The sequence below is a fragment of the Myxocyprinus asiaticus genome, chromosome 21 (genome assembly GCF_019703515.2).
Source record: "Myxocyprinus asiaticus isolate MX2 ecotype Aquarium Trade chromosome 21, UBuf_Myxa_2, whole genome shotgun sequence".
NCBI classification, from domain to species: domain Eukaryota; kingdom Metazoa; phylum Chordata; class Actinopteri; order Cypriniformes; family Catostomidae; genus Myxocyprinus; species Myxocyprinus asiaticus.
In genome coordinates, this window is record NC_059364.1 from 18828733 (window position 1) to 18856700 (window position 27968).

The following is a 27968-nucleotide window of genomic DNA, read 5'->3' on the forward strand; positions in this document are numbered from 1 at the left end:
CTAATACATGGGAATTCATATCAGAGATGGGCTCAAAAACATTGTTTGACTTTGAAATGTGCACCAGTATAACTCTTAAACCATAATTAATAATACATTTCTATTATACAAATGTATGATTTTAGAAAAAAAAAAAAAAGCCTGAGAGTAAAAGATATTCAGCTTATTATTCAATATTTTAAAAATTTTGCCATTTCATTTTTTATTTGTAGAGAAATGGAGGGTCATCACTGGAGGGTTACTCAACTCTCTCAGATGACTGAAATAATGATACAATCCACAGAGATTGGGAAAATGACATATAATGGCTCTGAGAAACCTTGACTAATAGGATTTTTGACTTAAGACATCTGGAGGAAGAACACTAAGAGGTGGCTAAGGTCAGCATGGGTGTGAGTGTAGCCGTGGGTGGGAAAGCACTATTCATCTTCTCTTTGACATTCCCAACAATTGGTTCACATGACTCTCCAATCAAAAGATACAGGCCCAAATCACTCCACTAATTCGCCATCATCAAGTACTTCTGTAAAGATGTATAAACTATCTAGAGTTACAAGTTACAAGTAAGTACATCATTCATAATGTGAAGTCATTTGATACCTGTCCATAAAATGTCAGCTATTCAGAAAAGGCAAGCACATAAAAGCAAGTGTTTTTCTACAAAAACTGTTACAGAGGTTGCTGTTACAGAGGTTGAAGGTGTGCTTTGAGAAACATCTGACTTTGGCACAATAGTTCCATCTGCTGGTGAACTGATTTATACAACTGATATGATCACTTGGCACTTATTTATTTGCAAAATAATTGTATTGTTTAGTGTTTAATTGCAGCAATGGTATTCAATTAACTTTGATTCATATATACAGTTGTGCTCAAAAGTTTGCGTGAGAGCTAACAAACTCATTGACTATTTATACACAGACACTAATTGCAATTTAAAAAGCCACAGGTGTGGGAAATTAACCTTTAATTGCCATTTAAACCTGTGTGTTTCACCTTGTGTGTCTGTAACAAGGCCAAACATTCAAGGGTATGTAAACTTTTGATCAGGTCCATTTTGTGATTTCTGTTATCATTATGATTTAAAATGGAGCCAAACAACTATGTGATAATAAATGGCTTCATATGATCACTATCCTTAAATAAAAGACAGTTTTTGTTGCATGATCAGTCATATTTTCAAAATCAATGCCAAAATTTCACAATTTCTGCCAGGGTATGCAAACTTTTGAGCACAACTGTATATATATGTATGTATGTGTGTGTGTGTATATATATATATATATATATATATATATATATATATATATATATTATTGTATATAAACTCACCAGCCACTTTAGTACATCTACTTATTTATGTGATTATCTAATCAGTCATTTGTGTGGCAGCAGTGTAATGTATAAAATCATGCAGATATGTGTCAGGAGCTTCAGTTAATGTTCACATCAACCATCAGAATGGAGAAAAATGTGATCTCAGTGATTTCGACCATGGCATGATTGTTGGTGCCAGACGAGCTGGTATGAGTATTTCTGTAACTGCTGATCTTCTGGGATTTTCACACACAACAGTCTCTGGAGTTTATAGAGAATTGTGCGAAAAGCAAAACACATCCAAAGAGCGGCAGTTCTGAGGGCGAAAACAGCTTGTTAATTAGAGAGGTCAATGGAGAATGGCCAGACTGGTCCAAGCTGACAGAAATGCTACGGTAACTCAGATAACTACTCTGTACAATTGTAGTGAGAAGAATAGCATCTCAGAAAGCACAACATGTCGAACCTTGAGGCAGATGGGCTACAACAGCAGAAGAACACGTCGGGTTCCACTTCTGTCAGACAAGAACAGAAAACTGAGGCTGCAGTGGGCCTGCCATTTGTGTACCTCAGCAGAAATCCAGATTAGTCAGACCAGGCAATGTTCCAATCGTGTACTGTCCAGTTTTGGTGAGCCTGTTCCCACTGCAGCCTCAGTTTCCTGTTCTAAGCTGACAGCAGTGGTACCCGGAGAGGTCTTCTGCTGCTGTAGCCCATCCGCCTCAATGTTCAATGTGTTGTACGTTCAGAAATGCTTTTCTGCATAGAACTGTTGTAATGCGTGCTTATTTGGGTTACTGTCACCTTCCTGTCAGCTTGGACCAGTCTGGCCATTCTCCGTTGTCCTCTCTCATCAACAAGGCATTTCCATCCACAGAACTGCCACTCACTCTACGTTTTTTGTTTTTCGCACCATTCTCTATTCTTGTGCGTGAAAATCCAAGGAGATCAGCAGTTACAGAAATACTCAAAGCAGCCCATCTAGCATCAACAATCATGCCACGCTCAAAATCATTGAGATCACATTTTTCCCCATTCTAATGGTTCATATGAAAATTAACTTAAGCTCCTGACCCCTATCTGTATGATTTTTTACAGTACACTGCTGCCACACGATTGGCTGATTAGATACTCGCATGAATATGTAGATGTACAGGTGTCCCTAATAAAGTGGCCGGTGAATGTATAAAATTTAACTGAAAGATCCTTTTACATAAAGGAATATCCATGTATTCCGGGAATATATTGACTTGTCCCTCCTTAAAAAGGTAAAAATCTAGGTTACAGTGAGACACTTACAATGAAAGTGCAAGTCACCCTATCAGGATTTAAAACTATGGATGGCCACCGAAACTTTTGAAGTTTTTATGTATGTAAATATGTTTGATACTATTTATTCATAATTTCCTTATTACTTGCATTTGCCGTTATAATATAATATATTTTTTTATTGAAAAATTATATGAAGATCATACGAAGACTGTAATGGAGTCATTAAACATTTAACTTAAAATTGAATGAACACGTAAATTTCAAGGCATTATGTGCCAAGATTGTCTATGTACTGTTTGCAAGTTAATATCAATTGTCAGCACAAATGTCAATTTTTTTTACAATTTCTCCTCCCTGCTCAGTCAATCTCCACTTTAACTTTCACTTTCACATTCTCCTTCTTGTGTTTTTGGTGATTCACATTCTTCATGCATACAGCCCCTACTGGGCAGGGAGAAGAATTTCTAGTAAAAAATTGACATTTGTGCTGACAATTGATATTAACTTAAATATTGACTTAAATATTTATCTGTTACTAACCCACACTTATTGAAGGTATGGATGTACCCATTAGAGTCATTATGCTGCCTTTATGTGCTTTTAGAGCATCAGAATTTTGGCACCCAGTCACTTGCACTGTGAGAACCTAAAGAGCTGAAATATTCTTATAAAAATTTTAATTTGTGTTCTGCAGAAGAAAGAAAGCCATGCACATCTGGGATGGCATGAGGGTGAGTAAATGATGAGAGAATTTTCGACCTTTAACTGTTCCTTTAATTTTGAAAGATTTTTGAGTCTGCATTCGCCATTCTCATGCACAGCTGTTATAACAGACTTTAAATGAGTTTTGGACAAATGAGGACATAAATTAAGTTTAGAGATACCATACCATAGCCCTTCTATCAACTACATGGGATGCGACAATCCAGCCAGCTGTCATATGCCACAAGTTCCATATTTCAATGAAAACATGAAATAGAGGTTAAATATCAGTTAGGTATGAGAGTGAAGGAGGAAAATCTCAATTATCACCAGAGAAATGTTCCAACAGATAAAATACACTGAATAATTGATAACACCAGAGACACGATATTCTGGCAAATCCTTAAATTGTCAGAGTGCAGTGTTATGCTATATTTAAGTAATTTCCTGACATTTGTTTTATCTTCTGTATTATTTACATTTGTTATTAAAATGTTTAAACTAAACAAAGACTGGTGTCATGTTGTTGCTTAAAGAGCCCATATTATGCTCATTTACAGGTTCATAATTTTATTTTGGGGGTCTACTAGAATAAGTTTACATGCTTTAATGTTCAAAAAACACATTATTTTTCTCATACTGTACATTGCCACAGCACCTCTTTTCACCCTCTGTCTGAAACGCTCTGTTTTAGCTCCTGTCCCTTTAAAGCCCCTCTTTCTGAAAAGCCCAGTCTGCTCTGATTGGTCAGCTGACCCAGTCTGTTGTGACTGGTCAACTACTTAGAGCATGTGTCAGAAATGTAACGGCCCTTACCATAACTGTGTTTCAGCTCCCAAGTCTTCCTGAGCAGCGCATTCCTGAGGCAGGCATTATGTAAATGTGTTACATAGTGACGTAGCTATGTCATGGAAATAATGGCTGGACTGCAAACCAGGTGTTTCAGGCAGTTTAGGAGCAGTGTTTTCTGTGGGAGAGAGTAACTCCCTTTGGCATGGACTTTTGTGCTTTGTAACTTTGCAGACTTTTTACGTGCACAGACAGCTACATTACACACTAAAGGAAAGGTAAAATCCCAAAAAGCATAATAGGGCCTCTTTAAGTGCTTGGATGGAAGCATGATTTCTTTTTTTTTTTTTTTTTGTGTGTAAAATACAACAACTTGAGTGTTATTCTTTCCAAAAAATTCTCCTCATTTTCACACGAATGGGTAACTATATTAATCACGCTTGCCGACTGTCTATAGATGATTAAAAATCATGCCTTTATTATTTAATTATTATTATTTTAGTTAGTCATTTCCCTTATATTTCTACTTCGATGTTGTAACTGATATTGCACTGTTGCAAATTAGCAAGCAAATGTTAAATCTAAAGTAATACAGTAAATATGTAATACAAGTTTGTGTCTGTCGTTGTACTAATATGAACGTAATTTTACACATTTGTGACTATTTGTCTGCAACTTTGAATTCAAAACACAGGTTTTGGATTATTGTCTGTGAGTGCAGATTGCAGCATTCAACTTCAGATTTTTATTTTACGAGTTTTCACATCGGGGCTGTGAGTGTAAATTTCATGTTACAAGTTCTCAGCTTCAAATCTACAAGCTCTCGAGTTTTGCAACAGATTTGCCATCATATCCCCTGAACACTTTAAAATACTCATGATAACTTTTGGCAACTCTATAACCAGTAAATCCACTTCGTATCTAACTATACTTTGACATCAACACCATAGAAATCTATATAGAAAACGCTAGTCCGGAAGATCAAAGACAACAATTTTAAGATGGCTGCATGCTAGTTTGTCTAGCACATAAGGCAACAATCTGGTTCCGGAAGTAATAATACCATCAATTTTTTTTCAAAGACAAATGGATTTTTAATGATAACTTACAAACCTTTAAAGACAGACCCACCGTGAGCTCTGTGGTTGTTCATCGATGGTATGCGTTTATGTTGAAGCCATCAGTCTGTGTTATTTCAACTTCATTGTTTAAAAATCGTGTTTAATAGTGGAGTTCCTGTTGAACAACTACACTACCCATGGTCCAGCAGAGAAAGGTCTGAGAACTGCAGCCAAAAAAGCCCACCAGACAACCCCCGAAGCAACCGCTTCGGCACCGGCACTGTTCGGCACTGTTGCGCTCGAGAGCAACAGTGCCCACCCTCTTTTACAGCTGTCATAAAATCCTTCATTAAAGGTGTCATGAATTGGAATTTTATTTTATTTATAATGTTCCTTGAGGTCCACATATAATGTTAGTGTGATTTTTTTCATTAAAAGTAGTCATAATTTAAGAATAATTGGTCATTTTCTATCCAGTTTTTGTGCACCTGATTCAAACGCTCCATTTTTTGGGGCGCATGTTCTTGAAGACTTCAGTGTAAACGGCCACTGCTGTGATTACGTAACATCTTTGCTGTGGATAATTGTAAACGCCCCGCCATTATGCGCGTGTGGGGTTGTTTTGAAAACTTCGTATGGTAAAAAACATGACAACCAGAGGAATTCATCCATACATGTTTGAGCCAGAATCTGATCCCGAATTAACCCCCTCCACAAACAGCACAGATACTGCAGTCTGTGACAGCATGGTAAGTAATCACTGTAATTTACTTGTTTATTTGTGTAATAGGTATTACATTTATTGTTGTTTAAACCAAGATGCGACACAACGGCGTGTATCTTGTTACATAGTTGGGGCATTTTCCAACGGTGAAACACTTCTGTGTTTTACAATTGCTGAGTAACGCATGACCATACCAAATAAAGTGTAAATACATGGTGCTATCACATTTATAACTGTGAAAGGATACACTTACCGTGCAACATGCAAACGAATACAGGATACATTCATGGGTGTTTGTCGCACTGTCGTTCGTCATATAATCATCTTTCATCATATATCAATACGATGATCATACATCAACGCATATGTTGTTCATTACAATGAGTCATGTTTTCATTAAAAAGGAAAGAGATTGTCTAAATATATTGATATCAATACTCTTTAGGTGCATCTGTGGCAATTGTGCCATCATGCCAACCGAACAAGAAAATATATGCTGCTTACAGATCCCTGTGCATTAAAACTAATACATGAGCATCTAAAATCACTAGGATCAAATCAAATACTCAGTACACATCTAACAGTCTGTAACATACGAAGCAAAACAATTAACATGGATACTCACACTTGTTTGTTTTGACATCACTGTCAGGTCCAATGTAGTTGGCACTGCGTCAACGATAAAGTAGGCATTGATCTGTTTATGCAGAGGCTGGCCTGTGCTGATGTAATACCTCACTATGACGTATTAATGAGGAGGAAGTAGAGAACAAGTCATTTTGGAACCTTGGTTTCAATAAAGCCTTTTTTTTTATTGGACTAACGAAGACATTTTTGGTTCTGAAATTTACAGTATGTTTTTATAATGCAATGAACTCTTATATGTCAATATATCATTGTAAGTTTGATTTTCCAATTCATGACCCCTTTAAAGAGAGGTAATGCATGAACCAAACCAACCAGTTCTGAAGTGAATCGCAACATTACAGACTTCGTTTTATGGCAAAAAAGTATTTGTAAATCTGACAAAAAAGACAAAGGTACAAGTCTGTGTACTTTAGAGGTGTAACCTACGGTTTGTATCACAGTTTTAGGGTCACAGTTTCGGTACGGTTTGGTATTTGTTATGTTCAGAAAAATAAATGTTACTGCCAAATCCAAAGTAAATATATTCTATTTGGTAACAGACACTTCAAGAGATTTGCCCTCACTACAAATCACTATGATTTTACAACAGTAACCATAGTTTAACCATGGTGTTTGTAGTAAAATTATAGTAACCACAAAATTAACATGGTTACTGTCATGGTTATAATACTATAGTAAAATCAAGGTTACTATATGGAAACTACAGTATTAATATTGTAAAACAATGGTTAATTGTATCAAAACTATGATTTCTGCCAAGAAAACAATGGTGACAACAGTCATTGTTACATCAATCATGGCTACTACAATATTACTATAGTAAAACCATGGTTACTATATGGCTACTACAGCATTACTAAATAAAACCATGGTTAATTTTCATTAGTGTCCTTTACTAAAATAAATAAATAAATAAATATAAATCTCTAATTGCTAACTCAGCATTTAACTTAATACCTGCATTTATGCTACATGCATCAACATAAAGTGCATTTCATACTCAACATATATTCAACATTAAGAAGTTGTACATCACTATAGAAGGAATAACCTAAATGTATGCTAAAAGGGACGTCGTAACGCAACATGAGTGTTTTAATCATACCTGGAAATCCCACATCTTCATCAATGGAGTAAGGGCAACATAACTTTGGCAATGAACACCCCAAGTGCTTTAGTTCTTGCTTCATGTCTGTCCAAACTAGCACTGATTGCCTGTTTAAAGATCTCCTATGTTAAAAGCGCAGAGGTTGTTATATTAGTTTGGAAGATCTCTGATCTCCTTATTCATTTAATTTCTTTTTAGTGACAGTGGTGGCTAATTCCAAGTTACCAAGTTTTGATGTAGTAATTTCTTTTTCAGTGACAGTGGTGGCTACTACCAGATTACCAAGTTTTCTTGTACTAACAATAACTGCAGTAACTATGGAATTTGTAAGGGAACAATGTAACTGTGGGTACATTTTTGTAATGGTTGACTTACATTTGTATTAGCCGTATTACTTTTGTAGGCCTCTGTATGTTTTTATCTATTGGATGTCCAACGTTTTAAAGACTTTTGTTTTGAAACGATCCTTTTCCGGTGGGCGGTGAGAAAACATCGCCTTTGTGTTTTCACGCTGCTTGTAGGACTGCGCGGGTCGCTCGTCCGTTCGTCATTCATCGGGGTGAGAGGTTCTCACGTACTGTTTCTCCTTCGGTTCTGCGGTACGAGCTCGGGCTACTTTATTGTGAAGTAGCAGCTTCTGCGCGCAACGATCCTCTGGCGCACTCGGAGGAACATGGCAGCCGCTACCGTGGCTGAAGCGGACCCAGCAGAGACAGATGGAGCTGCAGCCGCCTTTACGGATCTACTCGACCCGGGCTGGAATGAATCGCAGCTTCGGCAATATACGTTCCAAACCAGACCGATACCACGACTCTCACATACGGATCCGCGTGCAGAGATGTTAATTAATAACGAGGTATGTTGGCAGATTTATCCGGGGTTGCACTACAGTGCGAGAGATGGAGAAGTGGAGACAGAACTGTTACTCATTTAGATGGACCGCTCCAAAGCAAGGTGTTGCCCCTTACTCCTGAAAGACATGCATTCCCCAAACTCAAACAGCAGACAAAATCAAACCATACATTTAGTTCCCGTATGTAGTGAAACTCGTTGATGTCTGTTTTGCACAGCACACATAAAGATTGCTAATCTGATCTATTATGGTGGTTAATTTGAGGTTATTCCCCATGAATAGATGACAGTTCAGTAAATATATGTCTTATCACAGGTCATGTGATATGCATAAGAAACATATCTGCTGGATTTCTGCATAAGTTGAGAAGTATAGAACTGTACAGAATGGCAGTAATTAAGGTATAATACATGTTATAATACATTTTAATGAAGTACTAGAATTATAGCCATATAATACAAGTATTCCCATGCATTGAACTAATTATATTACTGTGTTACTGTTACTGTGGCATTGGTTTAAAATGTGAACCCAATCAAAGCACGTTGTTCATGTTGTTGACGGCTGTCATGTCTAAGTAAACAGTGGCAGTTGATTTTAACAGCGCACGAGCCAATGCATTTCGAAATGCGTTTATTATGCATTAGTAATAATGATATTCCATTATTTGAAAAAGCAAACAAAAAAGATGTGGACTTCACTGTCATTAATTTATGTTCCGGTTATACATTTTAATCAAGATCAGGTAAACTTCTGACGTTTGTGCTTGACACATAATCGGTAGTCCAACAATAATACGTATAAATACACATGATTATAGTGTATTTTGTTTTTAAACCGCACTATTATGGCTTGAAGACATTACTATATTACAGCTTTTTATGTTAAAGCATAATTTTCTGTATAGCTGCTTTGAAATGATGTGTGTTGTGAAAAGCGCTATACAAATAAAGATGACTTGATTTATAGACGTTTTAAAATGCTAATTAATTTATAGTAATTTATTGTTTCGATGCATGATGATGTGCTTTGCTCCTGTAGCGTTCGATTATTGCGGCTGCAGCGGAGCGCGAGACCACCCTGCCCGCGCGCGTGCTGGAACTGTATACGTTCCTCTAGTCACGTAGCACTTGTCAATTTTTTTTTTCAGGCTGCAGCATCAGTCAAATCTGTGTCACATAAACCCCGAGTCTTGACGTGGTCGCTACACCACTTGGACAGTATTTTTGCAGTATTGTTTAAATTAGTATTTGACGTGTAGTCTAAATATTTGCCTTTGAAGGTAGACATGAGTGTGAAAGTGTGTTTGGTGCTACAGGAAACGTAAAGGTGATCATGCCTGCAGTATGATAAAGCAAAACTACAAATAGCCTACCCAAATGTAGGCCAGGTTAAACATTAAGCAATGCGGTAAACACTCCTTTTGTCTGCTATTTAAATAAATTTAAAGTTAGCTTATGATATTCTAATTTTTGGATGTTCTTTTTGCTCTCTTAGGAGCCTGTTGTATTAACAGACACTAGTTTGGTATATCCAGCTCTGAAATGGGACATACCCTACTTGCAAGAGAACATTGGGAATGGGGACTTCTCTGTTTACATAGCAGAAAATCACAAATTCTTGTATTATGACGAGAAAAAAATGGCAAACTTTAAGGACTTTGTGCCCAAGTCACGTCGAATAGAGATGAAATTTTCAGAGTTTGTGGACAAGATGTGTCAAACAGAAGAGCAACATGGAAAAGAAAGGTATGTCAACATGTTTCAAATATTATGCCTTTTTTTTTTTTTTTTTCATGCAATGAATGGCATGATTTCTCACTTTGGTTGATTTTTCTAAAACATGAAGGCCTACATTGATTTGTAACTGAAACATTACATTGATTTAGTCTGCCATTAAATAAAAAAATGAATAATTTTTTTTTATTCTTTTATTTTCTCCTTATTAAGGTAAAACATCCCTTCAGTAGCAAATAATTATGTCAGGGTATACATTTAAAATTTGTTTGACTATAAGGTTTTGAGCCATTTATAATGATGAGTTGTGTGATGCTTTGGAAGAGTGTTGAGATGCATGAAATCCAATCCAGGAAATGATACCGTTCCGGTGCATGACTAAGCAGTTAATTCTGCCAACTGGTGTCCAGGCCATGTCTTTGACCTTTTGCTAGACCGATATGGTGGCTTTACCCTTATATCATTTACAATCATCTTGTTTCTGGTTCTTGACCTTCTACTTATAGTTGATCTTACTAAATAAAATCAAATTCAGATATTTAGTTACTACTAATAATCTTGTTAATTTCTGAGAGGATAGAATTGCAGTCTAAAACAGTTCTTGGTTTGATTTGACTTGTTAAAATTGTAAGCTGACATTGTCAATTTTTCAATTTGTAGAGTGTACTTGCAGCAAACTCTGAATGATACAGTAGGCCGAAAAATAGTGGTGGATTTCCTTGGATTCAATTGGAACTGGATTAACAAACAGCAAGCTAAACGAAACTGGGGGCCGCTGACTTCGAATTTGCTGCTCATAGGCATGGAAGGTACAGTTTCAGTGCACCTTATTCTTTATCCAAATTATTAGTATCCTCATTCAAAATATACCCGTTTACCCAGCAAAGCCTGAATGTGACTTGAATTTGGCACTACTCTATTTTTTTTGTTTTTTGATTTTCTCCCCAATTTGGAATGCCCAATTCCCAATGCGCTCTAAGTCCTCGTGGTGGCGTAGCGACTCGCCTCAATCTGGGTGGCGGAGGACGAATCTCAGTTGCCTCCGTGTCTGAGACCATCAGTCCACGCATCTTATCACGTGGCTTGTTGAGTGTGTTACCGCGGAGACATAGCGCGTGTGGAGGCTTCACGCTATTCTCTGCGGCTGTTCTCTGCGGCATCCACGCACAACTCACCGTGTGCCCCACCGAGAGCGAGAACCACATTATAGCAACCACAAGGAGGTTACCCCATATGACTCTACCCTCCCTAGCAACCGGGCCAATTTGGTTGCTTAGGAGTCCTGGCTGGAGTCACTCAGTACACCCTGGATTCGAACTTGCGACTCCAGGGGTGGTAGTCAGCGTCTTTACTCGCTAAGCTACCCAGGCCCCCTTGGCACTACTCTCTTGAGAATTGTTTGCTTGTCCTCAGTTGTTTGCCTTTGATTTTAAGATGATAAGTTGGTGGTGCGGTAACTGTCATCTGCTTTTTTTGTGTTTGTTTATCCTCTCATAATCTCAAAAGGCAATGTGACACCAGCACACTATGATGAGCAACAGAATTTCTTTGCACAAATCAAAGGACATAAGAGGTGCATCCTCTTTCCTCCTGATCAGTTTGAATGCCTCTATCCTTACCCTGTTCATCATCCATGTGACAGACAAAGTCAGGTATTATATTTTTGATAACAGCCCAGACCAGTGGTTCTCAAACTGTGGTACATGTACCACCAATGGTACACGATATAACTCTGAACATTTGCAATTCCAAAGATAATTAGTTTTAATTTAAACTGGTATTTATGTTGCTGTTTTATTTATTATGTTAATGATAAATAAGCTCTGTGAATCTAAAAACCAAAGTATACTTCGGTTTTCCTCGTTCTGGATTGGATCGTGCACACACAGTATGCATGATGCAAATTTTATCATAAGTACAGTCTGCTCTCGACACGCAAACAGTCCTCGTCTGTGCGAATCATTGGCGCATGCGCCTGCATTTGACTGTACTAAAAGAGAATCGAAAAGCAGCCGTAGTGTGTATGTGTCAAACGCGTTTGTATTCACTTGTGGTCAAAAGAGTAGGCTATACTATCAAATATGATCTGGCACTTGAAAAAATGAAGTATACCTGAGTCCAAAGACCCTAGCCTACATTATACTTAGGCAATGCAGGATGCAAAGTAATGTTCTCAAGCTGTGTGCTGGTGCGACTGAGCTGATCAGAGTCAACGCACCATAATTTTAGTTTGCTCAGAAAAAAGAGTGTGTGGAAAAACTGAGGGAAAAGCTTTCTAAAATGTTATTGTTGTGATGCATGTCATTATTATTATATATATTTTTTTGGATGCAGATCTTGTAGCAGGAGGAGCAAGGTCCTTCCACAGATCTGCGAATGGCAGGTCAAGGGACTAATTTGGGTCTTGCAGCACAATTATTTATTTTAAATATAGAAATATGGATAAACCAAAATGGGACTTTATGTATGTTGCTCACAGTCCCCACTCCCTAAGAATGTGCTTAAAATGAGGGGGAACAAGGAGATAGCCTACTTGACCTGAAAAGTTTAAGAACCACTGGCCTGGACTAATCATGTTTTTATTCATATGTTTCTTTAAGACAGTAGCTGTGTTTACATGGACACTTTTTGTTTTAATCGGAATGAAATCATTCCAACTGATAATTCCGAACGTACTGTTTACATGAACACCACATAAAGTGATTGGATTGATGTGAACGTTTATATGAATCAAACATTAGATTGGAACCGCTATTGTGACATGTGTATACTGCACGATTATACAACATTCCCTCGCCGTTTGAAGGGGCGTTCACACTTGACTTTGAGCACACAAAATTATTTCAGACTTCTCTACAAATGAGAATATGATGTTATGCGCGACGGCTTGTAGTTTTAATAATCAATACATCATAAATAACAAAAAATATTAAATTCAAAATGTTCAGATATACCATCTACTCATTTTCCAGCAACAATAAAAACATCCAGATTTTAAAATAAATTGATTCAAGAGGTCAGTTCTATTTACCTGTTTCATGTGATACCATTATATGACCTCGCTACCATATACCGTACAGTATATGACCAAAACTCCACATACTTTCTGTGTGCTGCACTGTGGCATGTGACAGAAGTCAGCAACACTTTTGTTTCTATTTATAAAGCTTAATAAAGTGATACTGCTGTTTACATACCAGAGCCAAAATCACAAAGTCAACAAGTGATGAAGGGGGAGAGCAGCGATTAAACGCTTACATTTATAATACTAAGGCTGTGTAAGATGTGTGACGATTGTAACATATTATATAAAAAGCACTATAACGTCACTATACAGTATATAATTAATTGTAGGCTATACAGTATACCAAAGTTAGTCATTAAACAACACATACGTTTTTGAAGCACAGAATTTATTCACGCCACCAGATTACAGTGTAAAAATAGTCATATTTACACAGCAAGTTGATATGGAAAATGTTGGATATTTTTTAATTAACTACACTACAAAAGAGACAACTTAAGCATGAGAACATAAACAAAACACAATAGTAATAATTAATCATTTGCATAGGTTTGTTTGCCTCGGTTGCTTTCTGTGTTCTCTTTATGAGCTAAAAGTAGATCTTACTTTCATATAGGCGGGATCATCACAGACGTTTAGTAATATAGTGACCGAATCAGACCAGAAAACAACACAAACGTTTGTAACTCCTGAATGAGAGATGTTTACGGTGATATAATGCTGGGTGTGTGCTCGCTGATCACACGTCAGACTGGCCGGCGTACGGAGAAGAATCGTGAATAAAATATATTTAAATGTCTGTTAAAGTAAAATCTGGCAACATTTTTGCTGACTTCAGACATGTACACACATTCCCTGGCACTTGGCATGGATCAAAAGCAACTTTTGGATGCTTTTATTGACATCATTTCACAGGTGTTTCTCCATTCTCCGCTGTTGCTTCTTTACGCTGATGGTCACAAATATGCCCACTGTGATGAAAGTGTGTCGTTGTGTGTGAAACGTCATGACAGTACTGCGCCAGTACTGAACATGCACAGATTGTCCCAGTTTCACAAAGCAATCCGATCAAGTGTTTAAATGGCAAAAATTCTCTTTTCAAACGGATTAGAAAAGGTTTACACCACCCCTTACAATCTGAATGAAATTTAAATTGGATGTGGCCAATTTAATCCGACTGACGTGTTTATATGAGACTTTTTTTATTCGGACTGAGCTTCTAGTCTGATCACAAACGGATTACGAGGGTCCATGTAAATGCAGCTAGTGATGATAACTCAAACTCAACTAAATATTCTTTTGCCATCATAGGTTGATTTTGAAAATCCTGACTATGAAAAGTTTCCTAATTTCAAAAATGCCATTGGATATGAGGCTGTTGTGGGACCAGGAGATGTCCTATACATCCCAATGTATTGGTAAGAGTTGCTTTTAAATATCACAATTACAGATCATAGTAATTACCTAAAGTAATTTTTTTGATGTTCAAATACTTTCTCTTTTTCCATCTTAAAATATAGAGATGACTATAAGTAAGCCTTTGTATGTTGATTTTGCCCAAAAATGTGAACAGTGTGGCTCTGTGACTTCATCAATACATTGCTCTGTTTGTTTGAGCAGCCTGACATGGCAGCATTGGCTCAACCAATTACATTAATTTTGGACTGGACTATCTGTTTGTCTGATTGCTATTCTGTTTGGCGACATTAGTGGCACAGAAATTACATGCTTCAGTTTTAACTAGGGATGCACTGAAACTTTATGGCTGAAAATGGCAAAAAAGTGCATGGCCCCAAGTACACCTTGCACTATCATGCGTTTTCAGTGTTCGGATTGCTAATGGACAGCACTTGATCACATTAAATGAACATTAAATAAAACCAGGCTTCACTCGCACGTTTCAGATGAAAAGCATATTACACTTACAAAGCACCGAACACGAGGTGAATATCATTTCATTTGCTATGGCGATCAGAAATTTAGCTTTGGCAACCGTCAAAAAATTAAAAAAGGGGAAAACCTGACTGTTAATGTGGTGGAAAGCATTTGAATTATCCATCTGTGTTTTTAAAATTCGGTAAAAGACGGAGAATTCAGTTACCAAAGACTCTGTAATATGGAAGTAGCGTTTTCCATTTTGTGCAGTTAACTTTGAACGGCTCTCCATCCGATCACAGTGGAGATGCATGCGACTGCAAGGTGTAAATGCAATCCAGCCAAAGAATATCCAGATACTGTCCAGATATGAAATGCATGTTAATGCAAGGTGTAAATGAGGCCTGTGTGTCTGAGTGAGGTGAGAATCTCGCGTTTTTGCCGATTTAAGCATGACGACATCATCAGTTGCACAAAAATCACACACACGCCTGCACCATGACTGGCAGGGTAACATAAGCAGTGCTGCAAATACTGCTCAAAACCAGCTGTCACCTAAAAAATAATAGTTTGCGAGCATCTGGTATAGCCACCTTTGGACATGCAAATCTGCTGAATTATGGCATGCGATGCACAGAGGCACACGTGTCGTTCACTATAGTGTGCATAATGACACCAGATTAATAAAAAAACTAGTACTGTTAGTCGATTAAAATTTGTAATCGTGATTAATCACAGATTTTGAAAGTGCTGTAATTTGACACATTATATATTATTTTCTTGTCAAAATTAATTTACTTCCATTTTAGGAAAGAAAACAAAACAATATGTAGCAATATAATGCTTTATTAACATTTTCCAAACAAAGCCTTCCACAATATAAAGACAATGCACTGAAATATCAACAATTCAAGTAACATTAAACATTTCCCAAAGTCTAAGTGGAGTTTGACAAATTGAAAGAACTAGTCCCCACATAGGTTGCATATTTATTGCAATGGACATTAAATCCCTTAAACTATCATCCTCCACAATATTAATCTGCCGGTAGACTGTGGCTATCCACTTTCCTATAGCAATCGTGAAGCTGTGTTCATGATTCGCGTCAAAGCAGCAACACAAGTGTCATGTGCAGCTTTAAACTCACCATGAAAAGTGCTTGCAAACAAAAATGTCTCATTCTCTTTTTTGGTGATAGTTAAGATTTGGTGTGCTTCTGTGGTAATTAAAACGTGCCTTAGAAAGTCTGAAAAATACTTGATTTCTATTACAAGTCCCATCTGTGCTTGTTTTGTACATCAAATTGTGTTAAGAGCTCCTTTCTCAATCATTTTATCACTGACAGGGAAGCGCTGTCAGAGATTATTTTATTTACTGAGATAACAGCCTCTGAGGCTCTATCATAGGATATAGGATATCAACGGTCCACTAACGTGTTTTGACAGTTCTGCCCGGGTTATGCTATTTTATGCTAAGCTTGTAGGCTCACCAGTGTTTATGTTGTATTCATTGTAAATGCGTTGTTTGCGATTAAGAAAAATTAACATGTTAAACTTTTTTAATGAATTGCATGCGTTAACGCATAAATTCTGACAGCTCTAAAAAACACACATTTAAATATAGCGACCGGGGTTCGACAGAATGTGAAAGAATCTGAAACCAGACCAGCGCTACAGTGGGCACCAGAAACAGTCACACTCAGATTTGGCCCGCAGCAATCATGTCCAGTAAGAAAACCACCTATGGGTTTTCTTAACTTAAAGGTGCTGTAAGTGATTTTTTAAAGAAATGATATGCAGAGGGGGGCCTGGGTAGCTCAGTGAGTATTGACGCTGACGGTGAGTGTTGACGCCATGGTGTCATGCACAACGAGCCACGTGATAAAATGCGCGGACTGACGGTCTCGGAAGCGGAGGCAACTGAGACTTGTCCTCCGCTACCCGGATTGAGGTGAGTAACCACACCACCATGAGGACCTAAGTAGTGGGAATTGGGCAGTCCAAATTGGGAGAAAAGGGGATAAAAAAAGAAAGAAAAAGAAACGACATGCAGAAATTGTCTCTATTACCTGTTATATATCACTTAAATAGTGCCATGAAATATCACACCTTTTTCTGTAACAACCCTAGGCTGGGTAAACAGCAGGGGAAAAGATGTCTGCGGGCCATGGTCGCAACATTTGTTTAGCCAATCAGAAGAATTTCTGCCTGTCAATCATTGTATATGTTTACAGGGCAGCCCTTGTATGGCTGTATAAGTGCCAGTACAGTGTCCAGCTCCTGCAAAACGCTCTGGGTTGGACAGTGAAATGCTCAGGTAGACCCATCGCCCTTCATCTGCTCCAACACAACGGTCTCTAGTAGGGCTGGGCGATATGGCCAAAACTATGATCATAATATTTTTTTTCATATCATTTGATATTGATATTTATCATGATATACATTTCATACCATTAATGGGGAGGAAATACATTCCACGTTTGTTATACCTCAAAATTGAATGTAAACATAACTTGTTTGTTTACAAGTAAACCCCCTGAGGGTAAGCTACCTTTAAAGTATACTCACTTTAGGATTTAATCCTACATAAGGTGTGTGACCTCTTTTTTATGAAATTTCGCTTTCTTGTGATGCTCCACATTTCAGCTCAGTAGGTTGCGGTAATGCACCATAAACTGGATTGCCAACCGCCAATAAATATCACAAGAAGAAGAAACACTTTCTTGCCTGTGACAGCGCTATGGATCATGAAAAAACGTAACGAAATAGTACATAAATAAACAGAAATGGTGTTTATGTTGGAGTTGCTGTTGTGTTCAGTCGATAGCTGTATTGCGTTGTCAGTGCTGTCTTGTTCTATACACAACGTTATCATATTAGCCGGATAGCTAGCTTGCATCTACTGAGCCTCATTACCAGTTTCCATGACAGCAGGGCTTATGCAGCCACTAGCCTTCAAATACTTCCTAACAGGCTGATTTCACGACTGTGATTCAGTTAGCTAGCTGTATTTATAACTTTGCTGAACTGCTTGCGTTTTTAGTGAGATGTACCTGATTCGATTTTCTGGTTGTAGAATATAGGCTTAATATCTAAAATTACTCAAAAGTTTATCATCGATATCAAAATAAAAAATGTCTTCGATAAATATAGATATCGTTTTATCGCCCAGCCCTAGTCTCCAGTGTGTTTGTGTGTGTACATGTGTCTTTGGAGTGTGGGATTTTGGAAAGGGGGGGTGTGGCTAATCAATGGCTAGTCTGGTTGAAGTTCCAGAATGGGTAAAAATGCCTACAAATCCTTAAAGTGGTTTCTTGCAACTGGGCCCTGGCACTCGTGGACTCATGCATAAACGAAAAAGCACGCTTTTCACTCTCTAGCTGAAACTAGATCTGAAACTATTAGTTAGTGGTTGACCGATATATCGGCAAGGCCGATAATTCGGTAGATATTAAATTGTCGCCATCGGACGGAAATCTCCAAATAGTGGCGGAATCTCCAAAAGAGGGGGTAGTTTCTCCAGAAGGGGTGTGGTTACCCCAAAAGGGGGTTGCCCCAACTCCAAAAGGGGGCGTCACTACCACTCATGGTTAGGGAAAGGGGTCTTATTTTTCCGTCTGCAAATATGCGGATATCTCCTTTAAACATGTAATTCACGAACCTCACAAAACTTGAACAAATCCAGTGTTTTTTTTTAGAGTGCTGATATAGCTTCATCTGAAGCACGTATTCCATTAGCCTGCATCAAAACTCTGTTCCTCAGACTTGGACAAATGTTGCATGACTGTCAGTCCATGACACTCCAAGTAGGCAATCCGGGCCGAGTAAACTAAAAGCTGTCAGGAGATTTCTGCTCGCTGGATTCGCACTAGCATGTGAGAGCAACTTCAAAATAAAAGCACTTCTTGTGCGCTTTAGATAAATGTCATATTCACTGTGCACTGCATGAACAGTTAGTTTGATTTGGTCTTTTGTGAGAAAATGCATTTGCTAATGCACACATGCCATCCGTGGTTGATAAACTACTTTGTGTTTTCTGTCTGGGCACTGAAACTGCGTTCGTGGATGGTCATGTTCTCATTGCGAGGACATGTCCATGTGCAACGTTACGGTCGCGGCTCGCCTTCGTAAGAAAGCAAGCCACCCCAGAGGCTCCCCGCCTCGGTCCTTTTACCCACGGGTGTGAGGCCAGCGCGGCTAGCACTGAGGGCAATTTGCGGACCCCAATGGGACCGCCTCCGCCGGGTATCCCCCGCGGACCTCCCATTCCCCAGCACGCTCGTCTGCCCCGATCGGGCATCCGGATGAGTCCGCCGGCTCGTCTCACGGCGAGTTCGACCTCTTAGGTCTTGAGCCCCGTGGCAGTCGAGTTTTCGGAGAGACTTGCTGCCGGCCCAGTACACGTGCGAACTAAGAGTCCTGTTCTGGGGTAGGTGCTCCGCATGTGGCGGTTCCCAGTAAGGCTAACCCCATGCGATATATATCTTCTGCTAATTCGTTTCCCTGTTGGCAAACTGCGTCTTCCTTGGGCAGAGCCCCTCTGCCCCAGTCTCCATGTTTGTAGTAGCTCCTCCCCCATTGGGCAGGATCTACCTTGAAGACTCTCCACATGGTTGGAAAGACCATGTGACGTATTTTTCCACTTAAATATCCCCCCCTCTCTTTGGGCGAAGGTGTGGTCTCTGCGGGGTCTTCCCCTTGGGAGGGACACCCCCCGACTAGACCTGGTGGCCCAGTCAGATATTCCCCCTTCTTTTTTAGGGAGTGGAAAAAATGAAGGGAAAAAGAGGCCATGACTGGGTTAAGCCTGTGTCTATCTTTTGGGTAGTCGACTTGTCCCCAAAAAGGGCCGTTCGACACTCATAAATATGTTGGGGGAGGTTACGTGTCGACCTGGTGTGCTGGCTATGAGGCACACAGTAGTCTGCCCACCACCAGTTCACGTAACACAGTTCAGCCAATTGTGGCGTTTCATATAGGGACCCCTAGTGTCACTACATCGACACAACGTCGAGTGAGTGACAGATAGGGAACATCATGGTTACTTGTGTAACCGCCGTTCCCTGATGGAGGGAATGAGACATTGTGTCCCTCCTGCCACAACGCTGAACTACCCGCTGAAATGGCCGGACCTTATATCGGCTCCTCAGCATAAAACCTGAATGAGTGGTTGCATACCAGCTACTTTTATACCCGTATGTCCGGGGGAGTGGCATGCAAATACCACTCGCCAATTTTCATTGGCCTTTTATCAAAGACCAGAGGTGTCTCGGGCTCCCAAGAGTGACCCCTATCTCGTTCCCTCCATCAGGGAATGGAGGTTACACAAGTAACCATGACGTTTTCAGTGTACTTCACCATAAATACACGCCCACTGTTATGATTGATTAATATCATTGAAAAGCAAATGCCCCCCACCATTACACGGGTGGAACTGTATTTTCCAAGAATGATAGAATGAAAACTTGCAAGCAATTTATGAAATCTCCTAAAAGCACTTAGTCCAGGCAGTAATTGATATGAACATATGTCCCAATTTATGTAAAGTACACAATCAAACTACAACAGTTGTTCGACTGAAATAACAATAGAAAATTTAACAAAATCATCACACTCTCCCCAATACTTTTCAGGCATACAGGATTAAGTGATAAAATAATGCTATTTAAACAGTGAAAATAGTTGAACACAAGCTGCGAATGTGAAGGGTTAATAAATGTGTATTAAGCTGTAGGGAGAGTGTTATAAGGGACGGTTGGCCCAGGGATTCCCCTGATTGATCTCCTGGCTTCAATATGCATCCCGTTTCAGCCCTCCTGTCCGTCCGTGTTCGTTCTTCCAAGGTAGCATGGCAAGACTGGTCTTTATAAGAACACAAGTCCATTCTCTGCATTCTTAGAATTGAGACCACCAGTAACAACAACATCTGAGGACCTAACTTTTCTCTTTTCACTGGTTAAAAGCAAACTATAGTTATAATCATACCACTTTGGAGTTTTTGTAGTACAATGACCCCTTATATGTAAAAATATCAAGGAAAATTGTATTGCTCATCATGACCCCTTTAACAGTTTCTTTGTGCAAATAAATTACTAACTTTGAATGATTAAACAGAAGAAATATTTTTTAAATATTTTTTTAAATCTGCATTAAACGGAAGTTGCGACCGACTTTTCTTACGTATTGTAGCATATTTCTGAGTGAAGCAGCTTATCAAACAAGAAAAAAAATGTAGGGCCATTTTAATGCATTGGTTGTTGACTGGATTGTGAAAAGTGGCCACTGCATATCGAAATGGGGGCAGACCTGAATGCAAGTTTGCAGTCAACACAGACACACATACACCCTTTCCACGGTGCCCCACTGATTTGAGAACTGAACAGTGATCTGCAATTTTAGCCTTTCTAGAATTTCCACAAACTGATCCGTTGGATTAGCCACGCCCCCTCTTTCCAAAATCCCACACTCCAAAGATACCAAATGAGCTTTATTGTGACTGATATCGAGCAGGAATGGTTGTCATTAACAACAGCAGCAAAATAGCGCCCTCAGCTGACAACTGTTGAGCAACATGGCATAAAAATAGCATTAAGCCTCAATAATTTGCTGAAAATACAATACTATGAGAACATGCAAAATGATTGACAGATAGAAAGTGTAATTGACTGCAGCCTGCTGACACATTTTTGTTTGCTGTTTACAGAGTCTAGAGCTGTCACAGAGACCAGTGAGATATCTCAGGACACCTATTTCATTAATTTCTTTCAGGGAGTAGGAACATTGTTCGTATACCTTTCCATAAAAAAATCGCTTTTTTACCTTTTATCTGTAAGCAGCCCACAAACGCACACAGCACATAACGGTTTTCGCTTATGACGAAGCTGGAGCCAAAAGCAGATGAATGAGAAACAAGCGAGTAAAAGATCACAACGTTTTGAATTGCAATACAGTAAATATAAAAAATAAAGAACACTTACTCATGCTGTACATCCCAAGATACCTGCATTAAAAAATATGTATAAACTCCAGACACATCTGTGTTGTATTCATTTGTGATCACCTCTGGAAGCATTCAGGCATGAAATGTCTCGAACCTCCTCATTCAAAACGTACATTGAAGTCAGCGGGCCTGTAACCAAGGTAATTTGGGGTATGGAAGAGGATTTTGTGAGGGAAACAGCGGAAAATACACCTCTTTATCTCTGCATCAGCTGCTTTGATGCCAGGTTTGTTTATATGACTCTTGAAGGGGAGGGGTTAAAGCTGACTAACCTTTGCATTCATCAGAAGAGAAGAGTCAGTTATATCACTGGAAGTACAAGTTATGACATTTTATGCACAAGTTAAATTTTTTTTTATAAAGTAGCAAATATGCATGGATGAATCGTTCACAATAAGACCAGTAACATGCATTAATCAAATAAATAGGGCCAGTTTTGATTTCATGCTTAAATTCTTTTTACAAAGTTAAAAGTTTTTTGTGAAATTTTGTTTACTTCCAAATAAAGTCTAATTTAAAATAATCATTTTCTGGTTTTGGTTTTTGGCCCAGTGTGTCCAGAATTTTCAGTTTAGGCAAAAAAATTATTTTTATTGCGGTGCATCACTAGGTTTAATTACTTTTTATTTTTTTGCAATAAATACGTTGAGAGGGTTTTGATTGATCTCACCCATTCCAATATGATTTATTGACATACTTTTGGTTTTGTCTTACAAAATTGTAAATGAATTGTGCTTGACACAGCAATAAAAATCTCTGTCACTAAAGTGTAGTCCTGAAGTGACCCAGCTGATGTTGGCTTCTATTCAGTTGAATGCCTCATTCAGCAGGACTCTGCCTCTTTGGGCTACTGACTTAGTTACAAGCTTGTGAGAGTGATTCAGCCATGAGAGCTACCTTTTCCAACTCCTTGCCCACCCTAGTCACTGGAGGGCAACATGATGCCATTCAGCTTTGTAATTCTACAGTCCATACTTTTTCTCCATGGCTACCTGAGTGTGAACATCTTCCCTCTTTTTGTAACCTAGTATCAAAGAAAGGTCTCCACTTGAATTATATATAAGCAAATATTTAATGTTTTTCTTTTTTACTAGCTGTACAAAGTTTCTCAGAAATTCCTTTTAGGTATCCTTCTATGAGGCGCTTAGAGGTATACAGCATGTGGTGGTAAAGTGACTTGCTCAAGTGTACAGTGACGGGTGCAAAGGGAAATTCCATGGAACATGAGAAGATGTTAGGCAGTATGTTAGTTTCAGGCACCATTCACTTTCTTTGCAGCTTTTTCCATACAATGAAAGTGAATGAACTGATATCTGTCTATCACCTTTTGAGTTCCACGGAAGACAAAAAGTCAATCAGGATTTTCATATTTGCATGCTTTCATGCTATATAAGGGCTTGTTTTACATTTAATATAAACAACTTACAATTTGTATTTGAATATCAAAAAATAAATACATGTTTTCATTTTGTATTTGATAAAGGTGGCATCACATTGAGTCCCTATTAAATGGAGGAGTGACCATCACAGTAAACTTCTGGTACAAGGTATGTTTTTTACAACACAATCTCTATCATGCTTGTTTGCATCGTGATATGTCTTTGCTTATGTCAACCAGAATTGCACAAATTCCCTTCAGGGTGCACCCACTCCAAAGAGGATAGAGTACCCATTGAAAGCTCATCAGAAGGTGGCCATAATGAGGAACATAGAGAAGATGTTGGGAGAGGCCTTGGGGGACCCACATGAGGTACAGAGAAGTAGAACAGTCAATCAAACCCTTTTCCATTTTTAGTTCCTCACATATGATGTAATGCATTAAGGAATTCCCTGTGTATTTTGACCTTGACAATAACCTAATTACAAGTATATTTGTGGCTAACCTGCTTTAAACCAGAGTAAAATAGTGTGTGCCTACATTTGACTATGACTAGATTGAACTTGAATAACTTTCATCTTTCCAAGATTTCTAAAGGAGTGTCCCTTAATATATTGTAGACACTGGTCCAAAGAATGACCTTTGCAATCATTTGTGATTAATGGATAAAGATAAAAAAATAAAATTAAAAAAAATCATTTTGATTCAGACCAATTTGCTAAGTATTATTTATTTATATTTATTTATATTTAGACTTATTTGTGAAACATTTCTACCAATTCATTAAAAAGACAAAACTCAAGAAATGATTAGCTTACAAACCAGATGGCTCTATGGTTTGCAAGCAAGTTGTCCTCTACACCAATGGTTCCAAAACTGGGGTTCCACCACGACTGGTTCGGGATGCTGCGGAATATCTGCTCAGTTCAAAATTAATACCCATAGATGTTAAAAGTATCAGCAGTACCGAGTACTGACTCAATTAATTATCTGCATGCTTTTTGACAGCAGCCGGCTGCTTTCAAATGCTCACATGCATATGTCTGCGCATGCTCTATAGAATGCTTGTGTCTCGCTGTAAATGCAACCTCGCGAGTAAACCGTCAGATGCGAGTCTTGATCAAAATCCCACTTTTGACCACGGAATTGTTTTTTTGGGGGGGCTTTCTCCCCTTTTTCTCCCCAATTTGTAATGCCCAATTTGCAATGCACTCTAAGTCCTCGTTGTGGTGTAGTGACTCACCTCAATCCGGGTGGCGGAGGATGAATCTTAGTTGCCTCCGAGTCTGAGACGGTCAATCCGCGCATTTTATCACGTGGTTTGTTGAGCGCGTCACCGCGAAGATGTAGCGCTCGTGGAGGCTTCACGCTGTTCTCCATGGCATCCATGCACAACGACCACGAGGAGGTTAACCCAATGTGCCTCTACCCACCCTAGATACCGGGCCAGTTGGTTGCTTAGGAAGCCTGACTAGATTCACTCAGCACGCCCTGGATTCGAACTTGCGACTCCAGGTTTGATCACGATATTAATGTAAACACAACCATTAATGTATTACGAGAGTGTAAGCAGGACAACAATATATCTCTTATATCTCAAAATATCCAATCTGCGATGTGTAAATGCAGCCTAAAAGACCTTAATATTAATCAAACAACAATATTGCCAAGAAAAAGAAAAAAGCACTTGTTGTCCTTTGCTGGATATCTTTAGTAGCCCCAAACATTTCAGTGACAGGTGTGCTTAGTCAAACTAACTGCACTGAATCAGTATTAATGTATAACTATGAATCACACAGTGAACACAGTAGTATGTCAATAATTTAATTAGTTTTATTTTGCATTAGATTACTTTTTTGATTCTTTTATATTGTAATTAAAAAAAATATATATTTTTTATTGCTGCTGGTACTGAAAAACCTAAAGCACTATTTACTGTTCTCTATTTTATTACTGGCTCTTGAATAATTACTTTAAAAGCTTGAAGCAATGTTTACTTATGTAAACACTTATGGCTAAAAATAGTTTTTATCTAATTTATTAATACTAAACTTTTTAATGACATGTTTTTAATAGCATTTGTTTTTTTTGTTTTTTTTCAGAAGTTGGGGTGGCGTGGGGGAAAAACACTATAAAGGCGTGCCATAGTTTAAAAATGTTTGGGAACCGCTGCTCTACACGAGCAATGTCTAGCCGATTTAATAGTTTAGAGTTGCACATAACAACAAAAATGTTTATTCACTATAGAAATGTCCATATTAGTTCATCATGAATTGTAAGATTTTAGAATAATCCATGGCTTTTCCAGACTTAGCACAATTACATTTTTCCCTGATGTTCCATTTTATAATGATTATTCTCTGTTTTCAACAGGTTGGTCCATTGCTGAACATGATGATCAAGGGTCGATATGATCATGAACCAAATTAATGGCCTGAGCTGAACCCTCTTTAGTGTGCTGCTAGGACGATTTGTTTATATGTATGTGTGGATATGAGTATATGCTTGTATGTGCATTCATGCAATGCCAGTGCATGGCAGTATTTTGGCAGTTGGAAAAAAACGTTTGCCTTTTGTCTGCTTTCATTTACCGGACCCTTTATTACTTGTTCTGTGTTGGTGTAAGGAGAATACCACTAGCCCTTAAGAGTCCTTATGTCCATATGTGTGACATTACATACTAATAAATAGTCTAATGCATTAGGTGAAGCTTTAAAGCACTTACACCACTCAGAGCACCCTTTGTCAGTTTTTGTCCCATGTTGGGACAAAGAAGGTGCCATATTTCATGATTGGACGCCTGTAGTCTGCAGAATGAAATTGGCAGAGTGCCTCAAGTATATCCATAGAGGATGATTGATTTACAACTTGAAACCTACCATCGGCCAATTGAACAGTATTTAACTGTTGATATTGTTCTTTTTGAGAAATCTGTCAAACATCCAACAATTTTGATGGTTTATTTTGTTTGATTTTGAATTTGATCTGATGACTTAATGTTTCTGTTAGGATAAAGGTAATGCAGAATGCAGTGGTTGGCCAAAATATGTTTTTGAAACAGAAAGAATTTCTGATCCTGAAATTTTGCATTTGTATATTGTAAAGGCATTTGTGATTTTCACTTTTTTAAAGCTATGTATACATTAAGGCAAAAGGTGTAGTATGTTTCATTGTAACATTACATGGTACCATTTAAATCAGGATTGTAATTCAGAACAAATTACTCGCTGAGTGTTAAGATATTTCGCAAAGTATTGCAAGGAAATAAAATCTGAATTGTTTTATTATAATTTCAAATGTAATTCGGATGTTATTTTTTAAATTTTATTATTAGAATTTCTGCCCTGTTTTTAGGAAACAAAATTTGTGAGTTAAGAAGCTGAAAGTGATGTTAACTATATTCAGAAAAGAAGAGCAAACAGCCCAGGTTACTACTTTAATTGCAGAGCAATTAAACATTGCATTTAGTGTGCAAAAATCATCCTCCTTACATGAAGTTATGATCATAAAGTGCATCTGGAAAGTATTCACAGCGCTTCACTTTTTCCACAATTTGTTATGTTACAGCCTTATTCCAAAATGGATTAAATTCATTATTTTCCTCAAAATTCTACAAGCAATACCCTATAATGACAAAGTGAAAGAAGTTTGTTTGAAATCTTTGCAAATTTATAAAAAACCCACACACGTACACAAGTATTCACAGCCTTTGCTCAATACTTTGTTGAAGCACCTTTGGCACCAATTATAGCCTCAAGTCTTTTTGAGTATGATGCTACAAGCTTGGCACACCTATTTTTGGGCAGTTTCTCCCATTCTTCTTTGCAGGACCTCTCAAGCTCCGTCAGGTTGGATGGGGAGCGTCAGTGCACAGCCATTTTCAGATCTCTCCAGAGATGTTCAGTTGGGTTCAAGTCTGGGCTCTGGCTAGGCCACTCAAGGACATTCACAGAGTTGTCCCAGAGCCACTCCTTTGTTATCTTAGCTGTGTGCTTAGGGTCGTTGTCCTGTTGGAAGATGAACCTTCGCCCCAGGTTGAGGTCCAGAGCACTCTGGAGCAGGTTTTCATCAAGGATGTCTCTGTACATTGCTGCATTCATCTTTCCCTCGATCCTGACTAGTCTCCCAGTTCCTGCCGCTGAAAAACATCCCCACAGCATGATGCTGCCACCACCATGCTTCACTGTAGGGATGGCATTGGCCAGGTGATGAGCGGTGCCTGGTTTCCTCCAGACATGATGCTTGCCATTCAGGCCAAAGAGTTCAATCTTTGTTTCATCAGACCAGAGAATTTTGTTTCTCATGGTCTGAGAGTCCTTCAGGTGCCTTTTGGCAAACTCCAGATGGGCGGTCATGTGCCTTTTACGGAGGAGTGGCTTACGTCTGGCCACTCTATCATATAGGCCTGATTGGTGGAGTGCTGCAGAGATTGTTGTTCTTCTGGAAGGTTCTCCTCTCTCCACAGAGAAACGCTGGAGCTC

At 38.5% G+C, this 27968-nt stretch overlaps 1 protein-coding gene across 1 annotated transcript; it reads left to right on the forward strand.

Moving 5' to 3' along the window:
• The first annotated feature begins 8075 nt into the window (after positions 1 to 8075).
• On the forward strand, positions 8076 to 26777 carry LOC127412251 (hypoxia-inducible factor 1-alpha inhibitor-like). Its single transcript, XM_051648475.1, has 8 exons — positions 8076 to 8477; positions 9972 to 10222; positions 10871 to 11019; positions 11717 to 11862; positions 14547 to 14653; positions 23593 to 23656; positions 23749 to 23859; positions 25861 to 26777. The coding sequence occupies exons 1-8, from the start codon at positions 8295 to 8297 to the stop codon at positions 25915 to 25917; spliced, it is 1068 nt and encodes a 355-aa protein (XP_051504435.1). The 5' UTR covers positions 8076 to 8294; the 3' UTR covers positions 25918 to 26777.
• The last annotated feature ends 1191 nt before the right edge of the window (positions 26778 to 27968 follow it).

Coding starts and splice junctions, on each gene's coding strand:
- LOC127412251 (XM_051648475.1), top strand. CDS start 8,295: ATGGCAGCCGCTACCGTGGCTGAAGCGGACCCAGCAGAGACAGATGGA. Junction 11,020..11,716: donor GCTGCTCATAGGCATGGAAG/GTACAGTTTCAG, acceptor TAATCTCAAAAG/GCAATGTGACACCAGCACAC. Junction 23,657..23,748: donor CAGTAAACTTCTGGTACAAG/GTATGTTTTTTA, acceptor AATTCCCTTCAG/GGTGCACCCACTCCAAAGAG.